General features: G+C 36.8%; 1 protein-coding gene across 4 annotated transcripts in view; it reads right to left on the bottom strand.

The window, feature by feature from the left end:
- The window catches only part of LOC149087388 (atrial natriuretic peptide receptor 1-like), a 435,567-nt gene that overhangs the window by 118,686 nt on the left and 290,478 nt on the right, over positions 1 to 26,403 (bottom strand). For all 4 annotated transcript variants that reach the window (XM_089231469.1, XM_089231468.1, XM_089231471.1 and 1 more), the window contains exons 3-5: positions 11,416 to 11,608; positions 6,373 to 6,508; positions 4,651 to 4,742 (exon numbers count right to left, since the gene is read on the bottom strand). In XM_089231469.1, coding sequence (XP_089087595.1) covers positions 4,651 to 4,742; positions 6,373 to 6,508; positions 11,416 to 11,608 — 421 coding nt within the window. The remainder of the gene's footprint in view (positions 1 to 4,650; positions 4,743 to 6,372; positions 6,509 to 11,415; positions 11,609 to 26,403) is intronic.

Raw genomic sequence — 26,403 nt, forward strand, 5'->3', positions numbered from 1 at the left:
TACGAATGATCATATTTACCGGGGCATTCCCGGTTTTTTTTTCTGGCCGTCCCGACTTTTTTATAGGAATGTTCGTTTTTTTCTGTTTTTTAAAGCAATTTATTTTTATTAATTTCACAATCATAAATATACATATGAAATTGAGCGCGCGCACAAACAGTAAAGACATCTGTGTGGCCCCAAGGGACAATTGTCCTTCCAGGAAGACTATAAGATTCATATCTTCTCTGTTTACACAAGCAAAATAAGAGAGAAGAGAAAAGTAATAATTAAATAAGAAATAAAAAAGAAAAAATAATAGTAAAAGTAATAAAGTCGAATCCCGTTTTAACGAACACGTTTCTAAACCCCGGATAAGTTAACATAGGAACAATGCAGAAAAATTGGAATTCCTTTATAATGAAATTTCGTTATAACGAAGAGATTTATCCGGTCTCTTGGAGTTCGTTATAACGGGATTCGACTGTAAAATGAGTGATATTTACATATATATACACATATTTTTCTCTACCTTTGAATATTTCTATTTGTTTAGCCGCCAATTTGAACCAAAGTACATTGCAATGTTATTAGGTTTTCTATTTGCATGAAGACATAAAGCAATGAGATAAAATTTATCAGAGAAAAAATATAAAATAGACGATTGTAATTTCACAATTGTGAAGGTTTCGCAAAAAGTTCAAGAATTATATATATTGTAGGTGATTCAGTGTGCAAGACATAATTTATGTGATAATGTCTAGATATGCTATTAGCAGGACATGTGAAAATGATTTAGAGCAATCAAAACATTTCATAGTGTGGTAGGAAAATATCATTTTCATTATTTCAGACGTTTTTAAATATTGATATATTTCATACTTTTTGTTAGTGTTGTTAGTTGTTTGGTACTCCGATTGGAAAAAATTCATTATTTCAGGTGCATTGAAAGAGAAACTTTTCTGGAAGAGATATTTTTTAGTTTTTGGTATTTGATATTCGTTTTTAAGTCTTACCGAGGTTCTATTTGTTTTTCTCTGTAACCATTAGTTGCTTCTTGTTAAGAAGTTAATCATTCTGTAAATATATAGCTGTCTGATGTTAAAAATATAGCTATTTATATTATTATTGTTTTCACGATGTGTGTTCATTATCGTACTTCTTATTTTAATTATATATGTTGCTTATTTTTTCAATGTTAGTTTGTTATGCACCTCCCCAAGCACATAAGCCATAGGTTATTATAGAGAAAACCCAAGCATAGAAAATATCTTTTAGAAAATCAGCATCTATTAGGTACTTCAATCTATATATCAGGACTGTGTGTAATCCAAGTTTTTTTGACAAGTTTGTTGCAGTGAGCACTCCATTTTAGGTCATCTTGAATGATTATTCCTAGATATTCATACTCGTAAACTCTTTCTATGAGTTCACAATTACAGTTATGTTGTTCCTGTGGGTGACAGATAAGGATTTTAACGTGAATTTCAGTGTCATGATGAATGCTTCGTCTTTTTATGAATTGATATTTTGTTTTACTAATGTAGTTTAAGTTTATTTTTAAGCTTTTATTAATAGATTAGTTATATCGTCATCTTCTATATACAATGCTGTATCGTCTGCAAATGAGATTAGCTGTCCGTTCAGGTGCATTTTGCAAAAGTCATTTATATAAATTAAGAATAATGTGGGACCCGACACTGATCCCTGGGGAACACCTTTTTTGGTTTCGTGGCAATCACTAATTTTCTTATTTATAGTAACAGCTTGGTGTCTATGTAAATAATAAGTTTTGAACCATTCAAGTATATGTCCCCTGACTCCAGCCTTATGTAATTTTATTGTTAATATATTTAAGTCTAGACCCCCTCAGTTGTTCCCGCACAGACAGGATGTATAAATCGCGAACATTTTTTACATTTGAAAAATTCTGATTCATCTACAACACAAAATCCCTGCACTTCATACACTCCATATTTAGTATGGTTTTCACCTTCAGATTTCTGCACTAGATGTCGACACTATCGTTCTTTATTATTATCGCATGTGATTATACTTTGTCACATATATTAATTTTAATGCATGTGTTTCTAATGATTAACGCTATTTAGGTAATTGTTTGGTTCATTAGTCCAAAAATTCTCACCGTTCACACATTTTCTGGTAAATATAAATCCAAAATAAAATTAAATATCGAGAGCACTTTTTAGCGTGTTTGTATGTTTACATTGGCGGCGTTGCCAGATTTCGCCGAAATTTTACTTGAATAGATAATTTTTTTGTCTTCATTAAAGCAGATAATTTTTATTAAATTCATGTGATATTGCTTTCAATTCCTGCAATTATTGCAATAAAGAAATGGTGTGTTATGTCTTCATCATAACTTTTTCTCTGACGTTCTTCAATATAGTTATATGACTGATGCCAGTCGTACAGTATCTGTGGTGACGACTGAACTTGCTCAAATTTTGGCATGGACTCATCTTGTATTGATTGAATATCTCTGATTAGTGTCTCTCTCGATTGTATAACATTTTATACTGTTCGGGGTTTTCGGGAAGCATAGTATCAGCTACTTCTCCCCGTTCTTCCTTTTCATTCCTTCGACTGTGTTGTTTTGTGTCTTGTCTCGATGCGCACTCATTTTGTATAGATTTGTAAGCAATACTCTCCTGGCTCTTTTTCATTCTCTACACATACATTAACTACATAATTCACACACATGCACGAACTTCTCTCTCTCTCTCTCTCTCTTTCCCCTTCACATACAACCCCTGGTGATCTGTAAGTCGCCTGACAGCCTGCAAAGGCTAGGTAGCGACAGAAACATTCAATTCTGGTCTGATCTGGACAAAAATTTTGACGCAATTACTTTTCATGACTGAATGTAATTATGGTTTGATGAGTTGACATTATATATATTTGCAGTGATTAAAATTTGTATGTTCTCCAAATATTACACGTGTTTGCAAAAACTTGAGTTATTAGAAGTGAGTTGAAGGACTTTTAAACATTTAGTAGGCAGTATATATTTCTCAATATACATAAAACCATACAGAGTAGTACACTGAAAAACATTTTGTTTTTTGTCAAAAGCATGCTATTTTTCACATTTTTTAAATTCATTCTATAGATCTGATTTATTTAACATCTTATGCGTTTTCAGTAACATTGTTTTTTATTTTTCAAAAAAAAAAAGCGTGGCTTATCAATTTCACCGAAAATGCTATTTTTGTTATATATTTTGCAGAACAAACACGTTCGGAGCACAAAGTGAAATTTTGTAAGCAGTAATTTTTTCCTTCACATAAAGGAAAAGGTTGGGTGGGGGATGGCAAAATAAATTTTGGTCGATCAGTGAGAAACAGAATACTCGGAATTCTCGAATCACCACGAACGGATACATTCTAGAATTAAAAACAGCGGTTTGTGGTATTTTGGAAAATTTTTGATTGCTTTTGTGTCATAATTGGCAATGTTGCCGTGATTTTCTTGCCTGTTTGACGAGTATCCCGTCCCGTATTTTACCGTATTATCGAGTTGAACTTCCCGTATTTTACTCGAGAAAATATGGTCACTCCAAGTTTGTATCATGTACAGCAAGGAGTGCACAACCTTTTCAGGCCGCGGGCCAGATGTGCGATATTTCTGCTGCTCGCGAGTCAGAAACTTGCTAATGCTTAGCCGCTGACAATTTGGTTTTTCAAAACGAAACGTTTCCAATATTTAAATGCAGATACTCTCTTATCAAGACACACACATGATATTTACATATTCTTATACCAATCCAAAATATTCTAAATTTTGGGCTACTTTCCAATTTCGTGAAGCAACCCATGCCGGAGAGGAAAACGTTTTTAATTCTACTGTAAATTTAGTAATTGCAGGGATGTTTCCCTCTTGAAAATAAGCTCCTCATACAGATATTTCAATTTCATTATTCAGAATATTCTTTAAAAGAAAAAGTATACATAAACGGTGATTTCTTAATTCCTCTAGCTGCATTTTACTGGCGAACCGTTGATAATGTGTGAAACCCAAATACGTCATTCATGTTGCAAAGAGTTGTTAGTTAGACTGAAATACAGAAAATAGCTTTTGACACGGACACCTTGTCTTCAAAAACTCGATTACAGAACTGTTACCCTGTCTCTCTCGAGGCAATAACAAAAAAAATTACTCTTCTGAGTGCAATATTCGCAGGTTCTTTTGAATTCAGATATCTTAGGAAAGTTGGGGAAAAGCGGCATAAACTAACGGACAACGCCTTTTTCCTTATTTAATGCTGTCCTTTCCCAACTTTACTCCGATTTTAAAATGAAATTTCTCTGCGAATATTGCGCTTAGGAAAAATGATATTTATTTTGGCGGCCTCAGGGGAAAGAAATGGCAACAACTTTCTAATTGGGTTTTTGAGGACATGGTTTTGCGTATGAATTTCTTTTATATATTTTAATAACTATACAATCACTTGCAACATGAATTATGTATCTGAGTTTACATGTTATTTGGATAATTTTTCCAATTTTGAATGTGCCTCTAGGATCAACGGTCAACAATTCGTCAGTAAAATGCGGCAAGATAAATTAAGTAATCCCTCTGTATATATCAAATATTGCGATAGTGTTTTGTAAGCAAGCATAAGTAAAAATGAAAGTTATCAGAGGATACCTCAAATTCGCCTGTGTCAGGATTGAGATCATATATTGAATAATCAGCATCTCTGTCACCATTTTCATCGATTGTTACTTTCCCTGTTATGCCTGAAAATCGGAAAAAAGTAGTTCTTATACTGCGATAATGTACAATACATAACATTGAATAAGTAATATCTCCTCTTTTTGTCTTGATTTTCATGTTAATGAGTGATTACAGAAGTTTTTCACATGATTACAGAATATTTTATGCATATAGAAACAATATATAAATTGTCTTTAGAAGCATTGGTTGAAATAGTATCTTTATTGCAAAGAACTATAATTCACAGTTGACCCCGCGTAGTCGGATAATGGATACCCCGCTTAAACGGAAAAAAAATCCTCCGGCACTGAAATTTCTCCCGTAGAGAGAATTTCTGCCATAAATAGAATGTTAATCAGGGTTTGAAATGCACGCCTTTATGGTACGAAAGGGGAATTATTATTTTGCCGTAAAAGAGGGGTGACCGCATCTGGAGGGTGTCCGTTAAGGGGGCTTTTACTATACTTTTAAGATTGTGACATTGATAGGAACCGAGAAACACCCAGGCTCTGTCACTCTCGGTGATATCAGCACATTGTCTCAAAGGACTCGGTAGCCTCCGGAGAACCTAACTATTTATTAAGCTTGAACATGATATAATTATATACATGGGCAACTACCATTATTCCAGCAAACAAATATGTAATTTATGATTAGAAAAATTAGGACAGCGTTAAATAAATGAAAGTTGCATCAATGATCAACATAGTACTAGTTAATCACAGGTTATAAATCACATAATCAACATAATAGAGAATAGTTCTCGAAACATTTGAGAGTGAATACTGTCCCCGAAATACAGTAAACTTTTCTTTTGCGGACATCGGTGGGAAAAAATATTTCATCCGTAAATATATGTGATGGCCATTAATCAGGAGTTTGAAATGCATACTTTTATTATACAAAGGGGGGAATCATAATTTGACCTTAAAAGAGGGGGGGGGGGTGACCGCATCTTGGAGTGTTCGTTTCACTGTACTCAAGTTGTCTTCAATCCGTATAATTAATTATTTCACTTTTGATGTCTGTTAAACTAATGGAGGGTGCTAACTTTCAAATGATGAGTGACCATCTTAGGTATTTTGATCATTGTAATTAAACAATTTTCATTTAATTTTAGATGACTGATTTATTCGAGAAGCTTCATTAACATCGATCAGTTTTCAATATACAGTAAATCCCTAACAACAGACACCTTCCCCCCCCCCCCCCAGATGCGGTCACCCCTCATCATGGCAAAATAATGATTTCCCCTTTTCCAATAAAAGTTTGTAATTCAAATGATTAACTGTCGATAAATTAACTGTCAACTAATATTCCCTGATCAACGGTCACCCCTCTTTTAAGGACGAGGTTTTTAGTTCCGCCGGTGACCGCAAAATAGAGGTCTCATTGTACAGGCTATACTAAAGTTGTATAATGACAATTGAAACAATATCGTTCTGACAACGATATTGACAATATCGTTCCCCACTTAATCGGATATTGTGTTCTGGAATCGTTGATCGCCATTTAAGCGGGCCCGACTGTATTCATAGTGGCAAGGATATATGTGTATATATATTTTTTTGTAACGGATAGATTTAATTGTATTAGAATGTAGTTTACAGATTGAAACGAGACAGAAATACAAAGATAAAAAGAAAATGATACCATCAAATGTTCTATTCCACATTTTCTGCACAATAATAGATCCATTGGATATTGAATATCCGTCAGAGAGGGTTTCGTTGAGAGCCAAGGAATACAATATCACAGCCTCGTGGAAAGCGGTAACAAAAGTATTCACCTACGAGAAAATATTGATACTTTTCATATTTATTTCATTAAGAATACGCAATAACTTCGTAATACGTAATAATTTCGGAGATACAAAAATCCAAATTTCGCAAAAAAAGGTTTTCCAAATTGGAAATTTTACATTCATTCGCAAAAATATTTTTCAAGTAGCAAATTTTTCATTCATCCGCAAAAATATTTTTTCTGTCAAAAAAATGTTGCATTCATCCGCGAAAATATTTTTCACATCAAAAATTTTGCATTCATCTGCAAAAATGCACTAAAACCAAAGACACATTTTCTAAATATATATATTTCAAGTACGTGTCCAAGTTTGACATTACTGTACTTGGCTCAGATTCTAGAATTCAGGTGCACCGTAAAATTACTACCTATTTTCGATAAAAAAAAAGATATCAAATTATGAAGAAGATCATAAATTTTAGAAAGATATAGATGGCTTTTTTCTCAGCCAGAGATATCAAGGAAACAGTTATTTTCCGGATATTATGCTGAGGTAAGCTCGGAAAGAAAAGTCATCACGTCGCCGGGACTCGAACATTAGGCAGATTCATGTGTCTCCAGTGGTGTAGATGGTAGCATGCTTGCCCGGTATGCAAGAGGGCCTGGGTTCGAGTCCCGGCGGAGACGTGATGACTTTTCTTTCCGAGCTTACCTCAGCATAATATCCGGAAAATAACTGTTTCCTTGATATCATAAATTTTATTAAGAAGTATAATAAGTGAAACTTTAGTATAACGATACTCTGCGGACCAAGAAAAAAATATCGATGTAGATAATTATCGCTGTACCGAGAGATATGACCATCAGGCGCCGCCAAATTTATACTGTTGTTGGCATCTCTTATGAATTGGCGTTGTTAGTAATACGAAAAAATTTCATGAATGAAAAGAGAAGGCAGGCTTTCACAACCGGAGTTTCATTATTAAATTCCATACCATTCGGGCTGTTATATCGTGTTCCAGGGTTCTTTGAAGCAGACGTTTCGTCCACTACTTCGATAGACATCTTCAGTGCTGTTTTTGACGAGCGAGGACACGAAACGACTTCCTTGGATGACCGCCAATGCGAAATAATAACATCAGGACGGTTAAAAAATTAACTCTTCCGAATTTGGTCCCCCCCCCCCCATTCAAATTTGAAAAATATATATATATATTGGTGTTATTTTGGATAATAATAGCTCAGTTTCAAAGCTCATATTCATGAGGCGAAAGTTCGAGCCGCTAAGGCTGCAGGACTTCTAAACAGTGTCTGTTACCCACGCTCTGCACTTAGCCTCAAAAACAAAACCATTATGTACAAGTCAGTCATTAGACCAATTATGTGCTATGCAGCACCATGCTTTTCCACAGCGTAACCCTCCGTCATCAAACAATTACAAGTGCAGCAAAATAAAATATATCGGCGATATACCGGGGCACAATGGTATATCAGAAATCTTGACATAATGAAGGATTTGAACATTGAAACCTAACATGACTGTTCAGCAAACTATGTAGAGGATTGGAAACATCAGAATATCAGCACATAAAGATATATCGCCTTATCCTGCGGGAGGGAGATCGGAGATATAACTTTTTTGTAAAAATATATTTTTTGGACATCTTTCAAGAATTAAAAAAACTTGCAATAATGCTAAGGATTCTTTAGAAGCATATTCTGAATTTTTAAATATCTTGAGTGGCAACGGATTTCCATCTTCTTTTCTGGGATTCAAAATCTCACCCACATTTTTCTTACAGTCAATTCAGGCGGCACGCTTTAAAAAGAGTCTTGCTCTTGGTACGTTTTTCTTCAAGGTTTCTCATTTTTCAATTTATAACACACTTTGTGTATATATATTTTTGTATTCTTAACTCATTTGTTTTTTCATATTTTGATTTTAATTGTGTATTCTTATTTTTGCTGTTTGACTTCCAAAGCTTGTTTATCGCAAAAATGTCGGGGGAACTGATGGTAATTTTATGCCTATTAGGCTTACCATCATTAGAAACATTTTTGCAGTTTGGAGCAATGTGGGGGGGGGGGTTCCCCCTTGAGAACGACCTCCTCATTGATCCATATTTTTCCTTTTTACAATTTTTCAATAACTTCTCATCTTTCGCCTTTTCATAATATTTAATGTTGGGTTATGTGTATAAAGCAGCCTTTTGTGGCGCGATACTTAACTTTTGAAATTTTTCATTGAAATCTGATTTTGCTAATTTTTTCTTTAAAGATGCAAACTATATATATATACATACATTGAGTACATGTGCTTTGCCCCCGCCCCGGAAAATATTCCCTCCCCCCAGAAAATATTTGTCCCCCCCGGAAAAACTTGAAATGGCGGCCCTACTTGTTGCTCATACCATCTTCTCTAGGCGCATTAATTTTTCCTCTACTTTTTTTCATTGGCTGAGTCATGACTGAGGTCATTAAGCCATTTCAGCTCCCAAAAATTTTTTTGTTAGGGGCTCTGAGCATTCCCCTCTCAAATATTTTCTGTAAAAACAACGCAATGCACTTTCCCTCTGCTGCGTACGCACTTGAGTCCCGTACATACGAGATGACCACCAACTTTCAGTACCCCCCTGCCCCAATGTTTCCTTTACGTCGGCGCATCTGATCCAAGTTGATATTTAAAATAGTTCTCTTCCAACATCTTTCACGGACATAGAAAAAGGCAGAACTCGCATAAGAGATCCATTTATATATTTTTTCCCTTTTAATACATATTGAATGATTGAAGGAAAAGAAATATTAGCTGGAACGAAGCCGGGAAAAAATACATTAAAATAATTTTCTTTCCAAATGGCTAAGATGTCCCGGGATCACATCAAAGCAATCATCGTGTGCTCAATCTTATTTTTCGCCCCCAGTCTAATGAATATTGATAGGAAGTAATTGGAATTCTTGTGACGAGAGCATCTCAGACTAATTAAATATTTCTTTGTGGCTGATGATATTTTCTGATATCCGAGCTTTTATTATTCAAGTTATCCATTAGACATGGATGAAGAAATGAACTACCCGATGATTACTTTGACAATTTGTGCTTCTTATTGAAGTTGAATCAAACTAATCAGTACATTGTCTACTATTTGGTTCTATGCGAGATGCGAGAATAATTGCGGGTCAGGGATGTCGTCAGTTTCGCGATTTTGGGGGATATCGACATCCAACAATTCGTATATTTTACCAGAATATACAGGAATGATGGAAAATATCCATAAAAAATAGAAACACAATTTAAATGTCAATTGACACAAAAAATTAATGAGAATTTTGAAATGATGAAAATTCAGAAGGAAAGACAATTTTAAACTAATGAAATAAATAATTAAAAAATTAATGAAAATTGGGACCTAATGAAAGAAATAATCTGAAAAGTAAACGAACATTTTTAGGATTCAAAGATAAGAAAAATTATTTAAATGAAATGCATCAGCAACTATGAAAATTCGAAATTTATGAAAGAAATAATTTCAGAATCAATGATGGAAATACTTTCATAATTAATTAAAAATAATTGAAGAATTAATTAAAAATAATTGAAGAATTAATGAAAAATAATTGAAGAATTAATGAAAAATAATTGAAGAATTAATGAAAAATAATTGAAGAATTAATGAAAAATAATTGAAGAATTAATGAAAATAATTGAAGAATTAATGAAAGAAATAATTTGATAATTAATGAAAAATTAATAGTTCCACAATTAATGGAGGTTCAGGGTTAATTAATAAAGGAAATAATTTGAGAATTGAAAGCATTAAATAATTTGGGGGTACCTTTGGCGCACAACAAGAAATAAAAATGAATTTATTGACAATAGGTGGCAGAGTGCCTACCACGAGATGAGTTAAGTTTCTATAATATAATTTTTTTTCTTGGAAAACATAGATTTTGGATCAAGAATTCTTCAGTGTCCATCATAATAAATACTTCGGTGGTTTCGTGATATCTGATGATTGCACCCCCGATGCTGATTCTACCAAGAGATTGTGGATCGTGCTTATAAAAAAGCTAATCAATTGCAAACCAGCAGCCATTGGCTCTGCAATAGCGAAGATAGTATTCATGGCTGAGGTGTGATGCGGATCTGTGCCGGAGACTCATAAATTTAATGTCTTGATGCATAAAATCCATGGCAAGGCCAGAAGTAGCCACACTACAATGTATTCGTACCATATCAGCACGCGTTTCCCCATACTGTCCCACGGAATACACACATAATTTTGCGTTTTATGAATTGTCTACCGTACTGCATAGATTAAACTATTCTAGATTCACATATCTAACCAGGAAAGACATACAACGCTTATTCGATCAGGTTGATGCAAATTTACATGACAATATTCATGTCATAATCCGTTTTTTAAGGCAGATAATCTAATTTTTTTGAAAATACTTTCGCGATGTTCTAGTTCCGGTGCAACCGCACCTGTCGCACACCCCCTAAGGCCGGGATTACACTATAAAAGTTTTGTAAAAGCTCTCTGATAAAACTTAAAAAATTGCATTTGATCGAATATAACTGACGCGCTTATTGGTTCAATCTTTCAAGTTTTATAAAATATCTTTTATCAAACTTTTACAGTGTAATCCCATCTTAAGGCTGTTATAAAAGGGCATGTAACTATATATATCGTATTTCTGATTTAATTTTCAAGAGATGGATTTTCTGAGATGTTATCAAAATATGTTTCCATGATTGGGCCATCCCTATCCGTTCTTAATCAGCTCAAAACTAGCCCCGAGAGTAGATATCGTTATGTAAAATATATTATTATGCAAAAATTTTCAAGTGGAATGAATATTCTCTAATTTCCTTTTCAAATGCAGCGATGCACGAAACACTCGTGGGTGAAAAAAGAAAGCATGTGGTGAGAGTATACGATAGAGACTTACCTCCTCATCCTCGTATTCAGTCTGGAGCTCGTTCTTGGCGTAGTTCCTGACAGCCCTCGAGAAATTTTTGTATTCATCAGAGTCGGGTATCCGAGCCGATATTATGAGAAGTGCCTCGTAAGCTCTTCTAGCTCTTGAATTCTTCTCCACGGAGTCTTTGTCTCTGTGCCACGGTTTCCTTATTACCATTTTGCTACAATTCAGAAGAAAAAAAGAATAATTGTGAATCCACCAAAGTAAAAATTAGATATTTTTCCACAATATCTTCAACTATAATATACTGTAATATTATCGTTTTTACAACTCATGATCAAGATAAGCCTATTATTAGAATGTAAATATTGTATGATTGATAGCCGCTGTGGTGGTCGAATGGTTATAGTGACGGACTCGCGATGCGAGGATCCGGGTTCGAACCCCACAGTGGTGGTCGGCTGAAGTTGGTTTTCTGTGGTTCCCAACTTCAAGGCACGAATGCGAGCCAATCTCCCCGTTAAAAAGAGCAACAGGCCTACAACGTTACAAATATTCAATCATTACACTTCACTCACAATTTGAAGTATAGATGGCAGCACTGCAATTTCATGCACAACACTAGCTACACACTCAGACTGTTAGGTGTACACACTCACTTTGTTCCAGACTCTGTCACGAAGCTGGGCTGGAAGAGATCTCGGCAACGGGATAAGTCCGGTGGCAGAGACCCTGGCGTTCATTCATTCATGTATGATTGATAGAGTTTTCCCAGACAGTTTAAAGCATTCTGAGCTCTAACAATTAGTCGGTTCACCGAAGATTCACTGACAAAAATTCCCCGCCACGCAATTTACCGATAGGGAAATTCACCTACGGAAAAAAAACCCCCGCTCAGAGAAAAGTCACTGACAAATAATTGATCGACAACAGTTCATCACAGGTGACTATACAAGCGAGAGAATGACCGAATGAATTTACGACTGAGTGATTGAATAACCGTATGAGAGACCTAGTGAGTGGGTGACTGGCAGTACGAATGACCCGTGAGGTCCCAAGTAGGTTCGAACCGCCGTTGACTCACAGCAGGTCGTGGTCAGCTGAAGTTGGCTTTATTTAGTTTTCCAAATTCGAGGCGTTAACGCCAGCCAGTACACGATTTAAAAGTCTTCCCGCAGAGAGCACGCAGACGTACAACACGATACTGACGTATCATGAAAATCCAAACATTCACAATTCTTCACTTCAGAATATGGGAGCCAGATGGCAGCAAAAACAAGGCTCAATCACAATTCTTTCAACATAAACACTTAAGGCTACACACATATACACTCAGAATACACAATCTGACAAGTACCAATTTCTTAGGAATTTCTCAGAGGGATGTGTACGAGGTGCATATATTGTTATAAGTGTTAGAGTATGAATGACCGAGTGAGTGCGCGATTGAGTGAGTGATCGTATGGGGAACTTTGACTCGTTCACTCTCTCATTTTATCATCTGCACATTCACTAATTTCCTGACTCACCCGATTAATTACTTGCTCACTTACTCACATACACGTCCACCGGCTCACTCACTAAAACACACACACACACACACTTGCTCTTCAACACTAGTTCAATGGAATACGTGTGGGAAACCCATGATGTGTAGGCCCATGAATATGCATACACGCAACACGTTCGGGCACGTTACAGATTAGTTAATAGTTCCGCAGAGATGCGTACGGATATGCCTGTTCAGCCAGGCATCTTCAACCCATTGCTCTCGAGCACTTCCGTGCGCCCTGAAGTACCCAGAGTGTTCGATGTTCGTGTCCGAACATTGGAATTAATGTTCCAATTAAACACCTTGGCAGGATTGCATTCAACGATTAAAATCATCGTAATTTCAGGCATTCGTATTTCAGACTTGCCGTATGAGTGCTCTCCTTTTGACGATGGATACAGGCAGTTCTCGCGACTGGAAAGGGGCTGAAAACCCCTGCTGCACGGTTAGGTAGTAGTAGTTGACCCTGTACATTGATCCTCACCTTCTAATAGTTATTTTTATACGAGTTGGGAATTCTAAAGATTTTAAATCATTTATCAGTCACGTACGAAAACTTTAGGGACGTGTTTGGAAGGAAATGAAACTCCAATCTCGTACATGAAATCCCTCTGGACCTTTAAATAGTTCGTTTTCCGCCTCTGATTGATCGTGAAAAACTCTTCGTTGGCTTTATACTGTATAGTGTGGGTTTCGAACTCCCGGAACAACAAAACACCTCTATTTTTGGGAGCGAGGCGAAGATGGTCTCGAACTATTATCGTACTAGCCGATTTCTCGTCTTGGCCTTTCTTGTACCAGATCGTCATCCATCTTTCCCTGGAGAGAGGAGTCATATAATTACCCGATCTTTTATCAGGAAACGATTTCGGAGACGATTGCAGCTGGTTCCGAAATCAAGGAAATTAAGTTTTCATTTGTTTGGTTGGTCACTTTAACGATTTTGGTGGTTTTGAAGTTGATTAGATTTTGAAGTTTTATGGAACTACTTTCCGAAAAACCACCAATGTAAATCGGGTTTTTGAATCCACAAGTAACAAAACTGTCTTATAAGCGAATCTCCTTACAGCGATTTTTAGATTATTCTTCCAAAACGTTTCAGTCTGATCATAAACCGAAAGAATGTTTTGCCTCAAAGTAGAAGAAGAAAAATGTTGACGATCCTCCTCCTTATTTTATAGATTTTAATCACTCAAAACCGAGTCTCCGGTGATCTTTCTGCATCCCCATCGCTTAACGCTGGGGTGCACAATTTGCCATTTTGGCACATCCTGAATTTCAAAAGTGGGACATAGACTATTCTTACTCCGAGGCTTAAAAAATTTACTTTAGAGGGCTCTAAAGCTCGTGCCGTGTTCCAAAAAAATTAAATTTTTTTAGTCCTCCAAAATTTTAATTTTATCACATAAAAAGCCCAAATGTGCAAAGTTTTGGAACATCAGAATTTTAAGCTATTTAAAAATGATTCACGGTGCTATTTTTTTTTTTTTGAAACACGTCAGAAGAAAAGGGATAAAGAATGGGAAAAGTTCATGTGCTTGGTGGAAGGGGACAATAGCATCACTAGCAGAGAGTGCTGCTACTGGTCAGATAAATTTGGGGATATATTGATTTTGGGCATAAACAGCAGATTAGGAAAAGTTTCGGAGGCTGAAATGTGCTCCACAATGGTAGTACAATATGAGAAAAGATAATCAAGCATGCAACATGGACAGGGCTCACTTGCCTTAAGAAAGAGAAACCGCTTTCATCCAGAACTCGCCAAAGAGTTCTGGAGGTGCGGAGTTGGTTGGATTGTCAGCATTTTCGGTCAATCGGAGGAAACATTGCTTCGGGTATCTATGGTCGGGCATTTCAGTAATCGAATCCAGAGGCCAAATTCTGCTTGTATCATATAGCCTGGAATTATTCGAGGGAGAAGGAAAATTTTCCTGAAGGACTGAGGTATTCTGTCCCATTCCTGCTGAATGCGGATTCAAGCTGTTTAACAGTTTGTGGGAGGGTGATGGACAACCAGCAACCCTGCCCCTAAAATGTCCCAAACATCTCATGTGTTCGTGCCCACTGTGGAATGGAGGGAAGTGAGGAGGTGGACAGGATCCCCAAATTAGCTGTCCTGTCGAATAATATATTCGACCTCACATTGCCCGCCTCACAAGCTGAAATAAGTTTAGGCTTCTACTTCTACAGAGATGGAAATACATTTTGGACACAGCGAACACATCTACTAAAGTAAATCAAATAGAACCTCGGGTTGCTCTGCTTAGGGAAGTGTGGCCGAGAGTTAAAAATCATCTTGTTCACCGAACACGGCTCCTTCCCTATTTACTTGAAGAGGTTTAGAGTCTCTAATAATTACTTCTGCTCCTGTAGCGAAATAGGAACGCTACGACATTATGTTTTATCATGTCCACTCACCATCTCTTACGACTGTTTTTCTCTTGAGTCTACTTCACAGTTTTTATTGTAGAAAAGAATCGTTAGGAGCCCGCTGTGACTCCAGAAAATACAAAATCATTTTGCCTTCCTGGAATGCAATTCAAGGCTGCTGCATGTCAACCAGATTTCCAATCCTCCCTCATCATCATCTGATAAATCTAATCGGGAGATTGATGATGCATAACACGAGTCACCCATGGCAAGAGCTAAGGCTCAGCTGACGCAAACATCATCATAATTTCAATCGCCCTTTGTGCATATAGAAAGGCTGAAGGCTGATCAAGCGGGTGGGGAAACTGGACTGGGATGTGTTTTCTTCCCCCCAGGCAGTTGATGATGAACTAGGATGTGTACTACTTTCCCTTGTCATCATTGAGTTACATGGACTAGGATGTGCTCCGTATGTGCACCGTCTCTGAGCCATGTGTTACTTTCCTTAACAATGTGCGCAAGTCAGTTTTTTTAATGATGTATATTCTTTTATTTCCTATTCTGTACAGTGTTGTTTTGCACCAGCTATGCACAAATAATTCTCCAGAATATATGCTATGTACAATTTGCAAATTTAATTGTTCGTAGTGTTTTTGCACCATTTTATGTCATATATATATATATATATATATATATATATATATATATATATTGTTATCTGACCTTCTTATCCTGTATGAAATATTCAAACCATGCTTGCCTATGATCCACGTTGCTTGTTTAAATTAATACAATTTCTGGTTTTGAGAACCCGTGATGTCACCATGTGGTCTACCACGGATATTGTCCTCGTGTAATTCTTTTTTTGCTGTCCAGCAAGTCCTCTATACGTTAGAAGTTTATCAGGAATATTAACGTGGAGGCGCGTTTGGTTTGATGAAGTAGTGAAAGTTGTTCCTGTTGATGAACGCAATTCATTCTGTGGTTTCTCTTGGCCGTCAGCCTTAAATACCGATCGTCATTTTGTATTAACGACGGCCGACCTTGCCCTGACCTTAGGCGTGCATCTCCAGTTTCCAAAAGTCGTTTCCACAGATGGGAAATCACACTTTGAGAAACGCCAATGGCTTTCATTACAACGGATTGTCTTTGACCTGCTTATAGACATTAGCATTCTTGGCTTCCGATTCGACTAAACCACGCTGTTGAGTCATCGCATTCTTTCGTTGATGCAATCAAGAAGTACTCGATCGTTTCTTTCGGCCACCTTTATAAAGTTCGTAGCAAGCTATATTCCATTGGCTGCCGGTGACACGGGATTTTTCGCTACTTAAAAAAAATCCGCATACTCCGAAGTTTTCGAATGATATAAATTTGCATCTCGATTCTACATCTTTTACCATGGAAAAAAAACAAGGTGGTTATGTCGCAACTTATCAAATTCACAATATCCTCCTAATTGTTTTGAGCAGTGCATGCGTTTCAATGAGAGCAGGCATCTTCAACCCGTTGCTCCTTGAAACACCCAATGTGCTCGATACTCGTGAAAAATATCGTGTTCGCGAGCACTTGATTAACGTTCCAATTAAATACCTTGTACAAATTGCATTCAATGCATTCTCATGTCAAACTTGTTTTAACGGTGCTTTAATTTTGATGGCGGGTACAGGCAGTGCTTGCGAGTTGAAAAAGATTGAAGACCGCTGAGTTAGAGAATGTGTGACTGATAAACAACATACTGGCAAATCTCGCGAAATCTTCCTTGGAAAAAGGGAGGAATGTCTGCCACATGTGGCAACCACTACACGTCTGAAGTATTCGCTGGAGACATGAACCGAAAGTCAGCGAGTGTGCAGTTTGCATTTTTAACAAAGTGGTACGAAAAAGTTTCGACAGGAATAAAAAAATGCTACAAAAATGAGGATAATATACTGACTGTGCCATTCAATAGTTTCAATATTACTTTCACTGCTCATCAACGAAAGACTGAACTTATTTCCAATTTCAGTGCACTAAAGTGTGTTCAGATAGGCAATGTTGGAAACGGGAAGCCTGAAACAGTAATAACTCGCAGTGGAACAAAATATGGAATTGGAGGTTTTTAATCAAACGTGTGGCCAGGAAGTAATCGGTAATAACGGGTTGTAAACGGTGAACACACTGAAACACTGGAAACAAAAACATCGCAAAAAAGAAAAATAATTTAAAAATGTGACAAATTCTTTAAAAATCATAGTTAGCCTATTTACAAGTTTATGCCAACAAATGCGGAAGATGTGTAGTTCAGGTTCGCCCCGTTAGAAAGGCTGAACCAAAATATACGTGCACACACGTTGGAAAGGGGGGGGGGATATGAATGGGGCAGAAAGTCACTGAGGTATTTGAAAAGAAAAGCCATTTTCAAACATCACATACATACTATGATTTACTTTTTCAGACGTCCAGCATCCCCGACATTGCCTCCATTGACGAAATTTCTACCAGCCTCAGAAGAGATGAATGTTAAGCTCTTGGGCGTGAGCTTTGAAAAATGGAAGCAAAATTTTCATAAATCTACATAAAAGTCATGGCTTAAATAGCACATTTGGACCTGTAGATGGCGAAAGCTAGACAAGGAGGGTATGTAATGCGAACACCGCACTGAGGTACCTCAACAGACCAAGGATGGTTCGAGGTCGAGGAGAAGAGATGAATGTCAGAATTGGAGTTGTGTGTGTATAGACACCCAACTGTGCATTCAAGACTTTTAATGTGCTACCATCTGCCGTCTAAAAAGAGAATCTAAAATGGATGAATCATGACAATCAATCATCCTGCGATCACTAACAGAAGGTTGAACCGAATTTCAACTGTATTTCTTTTAAATTAGTTTTTTATTGTTGAAAAACGGGCTAATTGATTTAATTTAAATTAAATTTAAGATATTTTTTTATATTAATTAGTTCAATTTAAAAAAAAAATGTATTTTACAACAAACGTGAAAACTGTTAAGCTCGTCGAAGTTAATCATTCTTCAGCAACGAACGTCTATGGGAGATTTTTGTGCGGTACAAACTGAAAGCAAAAAACAAAATTAATATGAATTTTGTAGCTAAGGTTCGCCCCGTTAAAACAGCTGAACTGAAAAATTTGTGCACACGTTGGAAAGAGGGGAGGAAAAATAATAATGGGAGAAACAATCACTGAGGTGTTTGAAAAGAAAAGCCATTTTCAAGCAACTTCCTCAGACATCCAGCATCCCTCGAACAACCTCCGTTGAGGAAATTTCTACCATTTCACCTCAGAAGCGATAAATTTCGTAACTGGGGGTTTTGTGGACCGTCAACAGTGCATTCAAGGGTTTTCCTGTACGCATATGCGTTTACGGGAACACATGACGTTCAAGTTAAAATTTCTTAGTACTGAAATAAAAATGCTTTAATGACATTTCATAGTCAATATAATAATACTTTCAAAAAGTCTCAGTTTAAAGAACATGTTTCAACAAGCTTGGCATCAAACTAGAACAGTCATATTTTAATCATTTTTTATTTTCTTGAGTTTCAAATTCCATTTAAAAGCACCATCTTTTTTTATTTTGATACTTTTGGCAAAAAAAAAAATTGAAAATAATGAAAAATTTGCAAATTTATGCCACAAAAACAGGTTTACTTATTTTCATTCATTAATGGTTTCTCATAGTACAAAATGCAAGACAAAAATCATTGATAATGTCAGAGCAAAATAAAAGAAAATTTGATGCTTTTCAATGAAATTTGAGACGCAGGGGACAAACAATGACCGTTTCAGTTTGGTGCCTTTTGTTGTCTAAATAAGGCGTCAAACTTGTTGAAAGTTAATTTTTTAAACTAAGAGACCTTAAATTGTTATTATATTGATACTGAAATGCCATTAAAGCATTTTTAAGAAGAGAACTATACAGTAATAAGAAATTTTCATTTGTACGTTATGTGTCCACTTAAAGTGCTGCTGTCTAAAGGCAGAAATGGATGAATATCAATCAATCAACCAATCTGTGATCACGAACGAAAGTTTGAACTGAATTTCAACTACATTACTTTTAAATTAATTTCTTTATTGTTAAGAAAATGGGTAATTAATTTTATTTAAATTGAACTTAAAATATTTTGGTATAAGTATTAATTCAATTCTTAATGGTTAATATCCAAACATCATTGTAAGGCAACGGTGAAAGTGGGTATAACTTCAGATTAGCTTCGCTTTCTGTGTCTCGACAACCGTCAGTCGCCGAGGTATAGTTTCAGTATGTGAAGTGTTCAAAAATTACCTTGTACCTGTTTCGAGAGTGAAAATACAGCGTGTCACAAAATAAAAAAAAAAATCTAAATTTTTATATGGCCACCCTGTCCACTAAATTCCAGTCTCAAAGTTGTTGTCCCGTCTCTTCTGAGGCCCAAAAAAAATTATGTTTCTATGTGCAATATTCACAGAGTTATTCGAAAATCGGAGAAAAAATGGAAAAGAACAGTATAAATGAGGGAAAGAAGCGCTGTCCGTTTGTTTGCGATGTTGAATTTATTTTGTTGGCATCAAAAGAGACGAGACAACAACTTTGCAATTGGGTTTTTGAGCACAGGGTGTCCGTATAGAAAGTTAACATTTTTGTTTTAATAACTCTATACAGATCCCTTTGCAACGTGAATGACACATCTGAGTACTATGCGTTATTTGAATACTTTTTTGTAATTGGAAGTGTGCTTCTAGGATCAACAGTTTGCCAGTAAAATGCCGTACGCACTGTTACCTATGCACCCTGTATATCCTCGGACTCATTTCAGAAGCATTAATGTATGAATTTTCACTTTCAACTTTCTGATCGGAAGTTAGAGGACAGAGGGAACATATAAAAATGTAGATTTTTTTCCCCATTTTATGTCACACTGCATTTTTAACCTTGAAATGAGTACACAGTGATTCCTGAATAAATTTTGAGCATTTTTTAAATCAGAACCATACCTCTACAATGAACGGTTGATAAGATAATGACAGAATTAGGACTTATACGATACCATGTATAGCGAATAAATTCCAGAACATACTCCAGTTTAGGAAACGTATCGAAGAAGAAACACGTCTTCAACGTCACAAGAGACAACTCGACACAGCTCCAGGGAAATAGTCGAAATTCCCGAACATCATAACTCACTTGACCTGTACTCCCTATTTCTCTCCAGCGATATTCTACATAACACTTAATGAGTGGACAACGGCATCCCCAGTTTATTATGTGAGAGGGATCCAGGAAACTATAGCGAAAGTATTGGTCTGAAGATAGAGTTTCTGATCCAAGTGTCCCTCGTGAAATCATTCGTCCTGCCTCTGACTTTTAGGTTCTTATTTTAGAAGGCTTTGTCTCGCGTTCTTTCAGATGGAGATAAATGATCGTATGTTAAAGAAAAGATTGGGTATAAAAATAATACTGGGTATCCTTTTATTTCTGTGCCGTTTTCTATCTAGCGCTGGAAGTCAAACGCGTGTGCACAGGGAACATCTCCAATAATCTCCATATTTAATGGCTTCTCCGTTGTTACCGCCATTTCCTTTCACACACAGTTTCCTTCGTCTCTTTCCATTATGCCCGTTGAAACGCTATTGATAGATGGAACATTGGAACAAATGTTTCGTTCGTTTACACACGCGTGAGAAGCGGAAAACATAATCCTCATTTCTCGAAGTATTTAACTGTTGTTAACGCTGCTAAAACTAGTATATGAATAAGTACTTGAAGTGCTGAAAATACAATAGGAATCATTATGCAAATCAAATTGCTATGAAATATTCATTACGAAAAATACATTTGACCTGACGGAACGCGCGCGTGAGGTCTATTGGACCATAAAGTTTATTTTTGTCATACAGCATGAAGGTGCAAGGAAATTAGTGGGTTTTTTTTCTTTTTCAAAATTCAAATGCAGCTACACATTTCATCTAGAGTTTTCTTCGTTTAAATTGCGTTCTTCTGTCTTTTAAATTCTAAATACCGAGTAAGTGTCACACACATCTGGTCACTGAAATATTTCACCGCTGCACTTCAGGCTGCACAACCTCCGGCCCGCCCGCGAAATGCGGTCTAACAAGGTGTTATGCAAAAAAAAAGGGTATCAGTAGTAAAACGCTGATGAGAGAGATATTTCCGACATTGAAAAATACGGAGAATCGGGTTCTATACAAATACAACGCCACAACAGGCAAAATGCCCAACGAGGTGGATGAGAAAAGATGCCCATAAAAATATTGATATCATATATTTCCAAAAAAAATATAGCAACCCAATTAAAAATGCAATTAACAAAAATTATAATCAATATATACACATGATAAAATACTATACAATGCCCATAAAGAATACTTATGGTTGTCTTATTCTAATAATGGATAGATTCTCGATTTACCCCAACATGGTGGGGGCCCCCCCCCTATACGGGGACCATCACCAATTATCGCCAAAATAACATTGTCAAAGGTATGTAAAGTTGCTAATTATGGAGAAAAAAAGTTTGTAAAGAGGAAGTAAAGTTGCTGATTATAGTCAAAGGAAAGTGAAGTTGCTATTTATAGCCAAAAAAACATTGTCACGGGGGAAGTAAAGTCAATAATTACAGTCAAAGTAGCTTTGGTATAATAGCTTATAACGAAGTACGAAAGCTTGGATAACCAAGCGGAGATCGAGATGTAGTTCGGAAAGAAAACTCACATTTTTCTGTGGGGAATCGAACCACCAATCTCTCACTGTCCGGGCGAGTGTTCTAACCGTTGAACTACAGAGGACCGGCATTTTCATTCCTTAGAGCAAATGTATGAATGCTGAACGGGACTGCGCATGGCCAGCCTCCTAGTTCACCTAATAGATCTTACGACGTTAGCTTAGCCTGGAAGATAAGGACCCTTCGTAGTCCTACGAACTTTCACCGCCTCATAGGTCTTGTCAGGTTTCTGGAGCAGAACGTTCACCATATGCACGACAAAACCAGAGGAGCACGTGAACCGAGAGGAGGCACCGACCCGACGTATGTGCCATCAAGGGAGTGCAGCAGTCAGGTGAGACAGTACGATTTGCGGCCAAGACTCAGAGGAGTTACTGACGTCACGCACCCGCCCTCGCGAGAGAGCGGCAGCCAGGCGATGATTTACAACTTGCGGCCTAGACGACGGCGGACCGATACTAGACCGATTCACTACTGAAGACCGATACCGACAATCGAACTGATATGTGGGAGCTGGACAATGGATGGCCGTGATTAGCTGATTTACTCTGCGATTCGAAATTTTATATTTATTATTGACAATCATTAGATTTAGATTATTGACAATCATTAGATTTAGATTATTGACAATCATTCGATTAACTGACGATGGCAAGATTCTTATGGGAGGGCTATCATCGCATAATGTTCTTTATAATTTCGATTGTCGATTGGCGTTTTATGTTTCGAGTTTAATCACCTGTTATATGATTTTAGATTGACGATTGTCTTCATATATATATATATATATTTTTTTTTTTGGTTGCCTTCGTATGAGGCGACAATGTTTTGTTTTTATAATAAAACTTTCCGGATACACCCACCCTTCGGGAACGCTTCGATATCTCTATGAGATGGGAAGCGGGGTGTGTCCGGTCTTCAAAGGTCAAAGTAAATAGAAATTCGAATAAGATTCATTGAAAATTCTAGAAAAACGAAACCATTTTATAGTAAAGTTGGGACCACCGGAATTACGGGAATGTTCTGTAAAATATGGGTACTATGATCAACTAAATATATTTCAGTTTCGGGCCCGCGAGTGACATAAATACCCATATTTGGCCCGCGGACCGAAAAGGTGTGCACCCCCTGGTTTACTTCGTCGTTTCCTTCGAGAAGTGCTTCGAAACTGGGACATTTTTGGCAAGCAAAATGGTCTATTACATGTTTTCATATGAATCAGTAATTGGTTCTGACTCAACATTCTGAGACATTGCTCGCACCATATGTTGTAACCATATGTTGCACCGTACGCAGACATGCGTATCGTGCAGATGCTTTCACATGCTCTATGTGAAAGCATCTGGGACACAATTGGGCGTCAGAGGAATGCTCTTTCCTGCTTCAAAATAAAGACAAATAGTGTCGTATCGTTAACACCAACTGATTAGCACTACCTCGATATTGCATTGAACACTTACTATCTACTTACACTTACTACATGCTGAGCATACCAGCTGAATCAATTGCACATCATGGGGATGCCTTACTTATATATGACACTGTATATTCTGACCAATCGACGAGTGAAAAATTTCGAAATAAAAATCATATGTTTCTGTCAAATTTTGCGCTAGCTCAGTTTTAGAATTCGCCTTTGTTCGTGCATGCTTTCAGGGGTAGGACTTGGATCTGAAACGCATGGGCCATTTGTGGCTCTTGAATATTTTTGCAGGGACGACGAAAAGTCTCACATAATTACAGAATTTATTGATCTGATGAATAAAACAAACCGATGGAAAAATTCACTCTAAAATTTGCCAAATAAGAAAATTAGAAATTACTTTCGGAAAGTATTTCAGAACTGATGAGAGAAACAATTTCAAAATATCAATGAGAAATAATTTCATAAATGAAGGAAGAAATGATTTGTTTAGAATGGTTGGAAAAAAAATTATTTCACAGTTCACGAAAATAAATAACTTTTCAGAACTAATGAGAAATTTCTCAGAATTATAGAAAAATTATTTTCAGAATTAATAAAAGTTTTCAAATTCAAGCGATAAAAAATAAATTCAGAATATATATAAATGAAATTCTCAAATAGAGTAGAAAGCCCTCTGTTTGGCCCGGAACCTCGAGCCCAATTGGGCCCCACCCATTTAGACGCCACTCTATGAATCTGGATACTGCAGATAGATAGATAGAACCGCTCACAACCCCGGACTGATGCAAAGCACTTTACTTCCGTCACCTCAAAAGAGGCAGAGTTGCGTCGGAAAAGTTAGCAAAAATTTATAGCGGTGGCTCTCCTTGTCCCGTGCTTCGCAAGTATCGAATCACTCGCGTCGTTCTCCCCATGAAGACAGTCATCAACTCGATACAACGTACAAGATATTTGACTGAAATGGACAGCTGAAACAAATGACTAGGGAGAAAAATTAAACGTGCGCCCAGTGGCACATAAGGGCCGGAGACCGCAGCCTGGGATTTCGAAAGAAGTGTAGAAAAGACTTGTAATCAAGAAAGAAGATGAAGCTGGCATGTTGAAGTGGGAGAGATTTGAGAATGGTCTAAATACACAATGTATACGAAATATATATACGCAGCGCCTCCACTGTGATGGGAAACGAAGAAACAAAGCCTTCGTCCACAGTGCTGGGCAGTTTTGACTTGACCCGCAATGCCTGAAAAAATTATAAACCCCTTGGGTTCTTAAACAGAAGTCTACTGTCTCGTTGAGGGTCCTTGAAGAGATCCAAGGGGGCCGTGTGTAGAGCTTGAGTGGGGAAAAAACTTTTTTTTTTGTACATTATTAAATACAAAATAGTATTTTGCCACGACGTTCAGTGGAATACAATTTTCTTTGTGGGATAGTGTATTATGATGAATTTTGACTTGATTTCCGATTTAAATAAGATCCTCTATTACACCTGATCCTGTACTTCATACTGGAGTTCGTGCTCTTGAATGATGGTTTCCCTTGTCAATATTAATACGAAAATATCGGAAATCAATCCATAAAAAAAAAATTTACTACCTTTAAGTACTCATCAGTCTGGAAGTTACTATGATGAACGCGATTCATTTCCAATACCAGACATTTTAAATGAGTTTTCGAACGTTCCCGAACAGATTCTCGTCGTCCCATGGCGCGTCAACTAATGACACTACATTAGCACGATTTGCTTTGGAATGGTGCGTGATGATATCGTACGAGAATTCCGGTCGATTGGTTTGCTGGCCGTGAATCCAAAGTCGCATCGTCATAATAACGAGATCTAGCTTCGGAAAGAGCACTTAAAATTTTGTTATGAGTTTGCTTTGGCCTCGGGGCAAAACCTTGATGCGCCGAGCTACGTACATACAGTTGAAGATATAGCTATAACACATATACGTACTTCTCTTATAAAATAAGTTCTGGAAATCAAACTATATCCCAGGAAATCTCGTTTATACGTATGTCCGGGAGCAAAGAGTCGTAAACATAAAGGTCATATCAAATAAGAATTCCGTACTTAGAACTAAAGAAAAAATATTTTATTTACCTATTTCCCACGAGACGGAGCAGTTATATCGAAAGAAAAACTTAGTAAATCTACAGTATATCCATACTTTTTTCAGTTTAAAGTTACTGTCGACGATATTTGTTGTCTTTCAGACTTTTCAAGAAATACAGGGGTGTACTATAAATTGGTAAATAGTTTAGAAATTCATAAAAACGTTGAAGGAATGTTTTATTTAACCCCCACAGCGGCAATCCCGAGATATCTCGTATAACTTGATCTGCTTGATTTTGGCAATCACGAAGCATCTTGTGTTCTTAAAATTATTATTTCGACAATCTCGAACCCAGATGCCGTTGTAGTTTTTATTCTCCTGATAACATGTTATTCTCCCCCTCCCACCGGTCCTGTCAATCAACTACCAGTGGGCAGCGTCAGCATTTGTTCAAAATCTCATAACGGGTTCGGGGGGGGGGATAGACGATACTTTCCCTTTTCGACTTCCAGGTAGAACAGGATTTTTGCTTACAATGAAAATAGCAGAAAACGACAGTTTTTGACTCTCCCTTGTTTGTTTTATTTTCGATATTGGGGTGGGGAGCTACCCCAAACATCAGCTGGTTGGGGATGGTTATCAGCTCACGACCAATCGGGAAAGAAAATTTTCTTCTTGAAAATAGGTGGTAATTTCTAGAAGGTTGAGTGATTTCTACTGCGACAGTTACAGTGTAGATCAGGGAAAATTTAAGATACGCTTAAAGGGTTCAATGCAGTTCACGAAAAAATTATTCTCATGAAGGGGGATTTTTGTTATTTTATTTTTTACGGGAAAAAAATTTAGTTCACATTTATGTCAACAAAGGCCACTGCACTCGCTTTCTAA

The sequence above is a fragment of the Pholcus phalangioides genome, unplaced genomic scaffold, assembly GCF_987345545.1.
Source record: "Pholcus phalangioides strain wild (caught in Gottingen) unplaced genomic scaffold, Ppha-v1.0 ptg000004l_1, whole genome shotgun sequence".
In the NCBI taxonomy this organism is placed as follows: Eukaryota; Metazoa; Arthropoda; class Arachnida; order Araneae; family Pholcidae; genus Pholcus; species Pholcus phalangioides.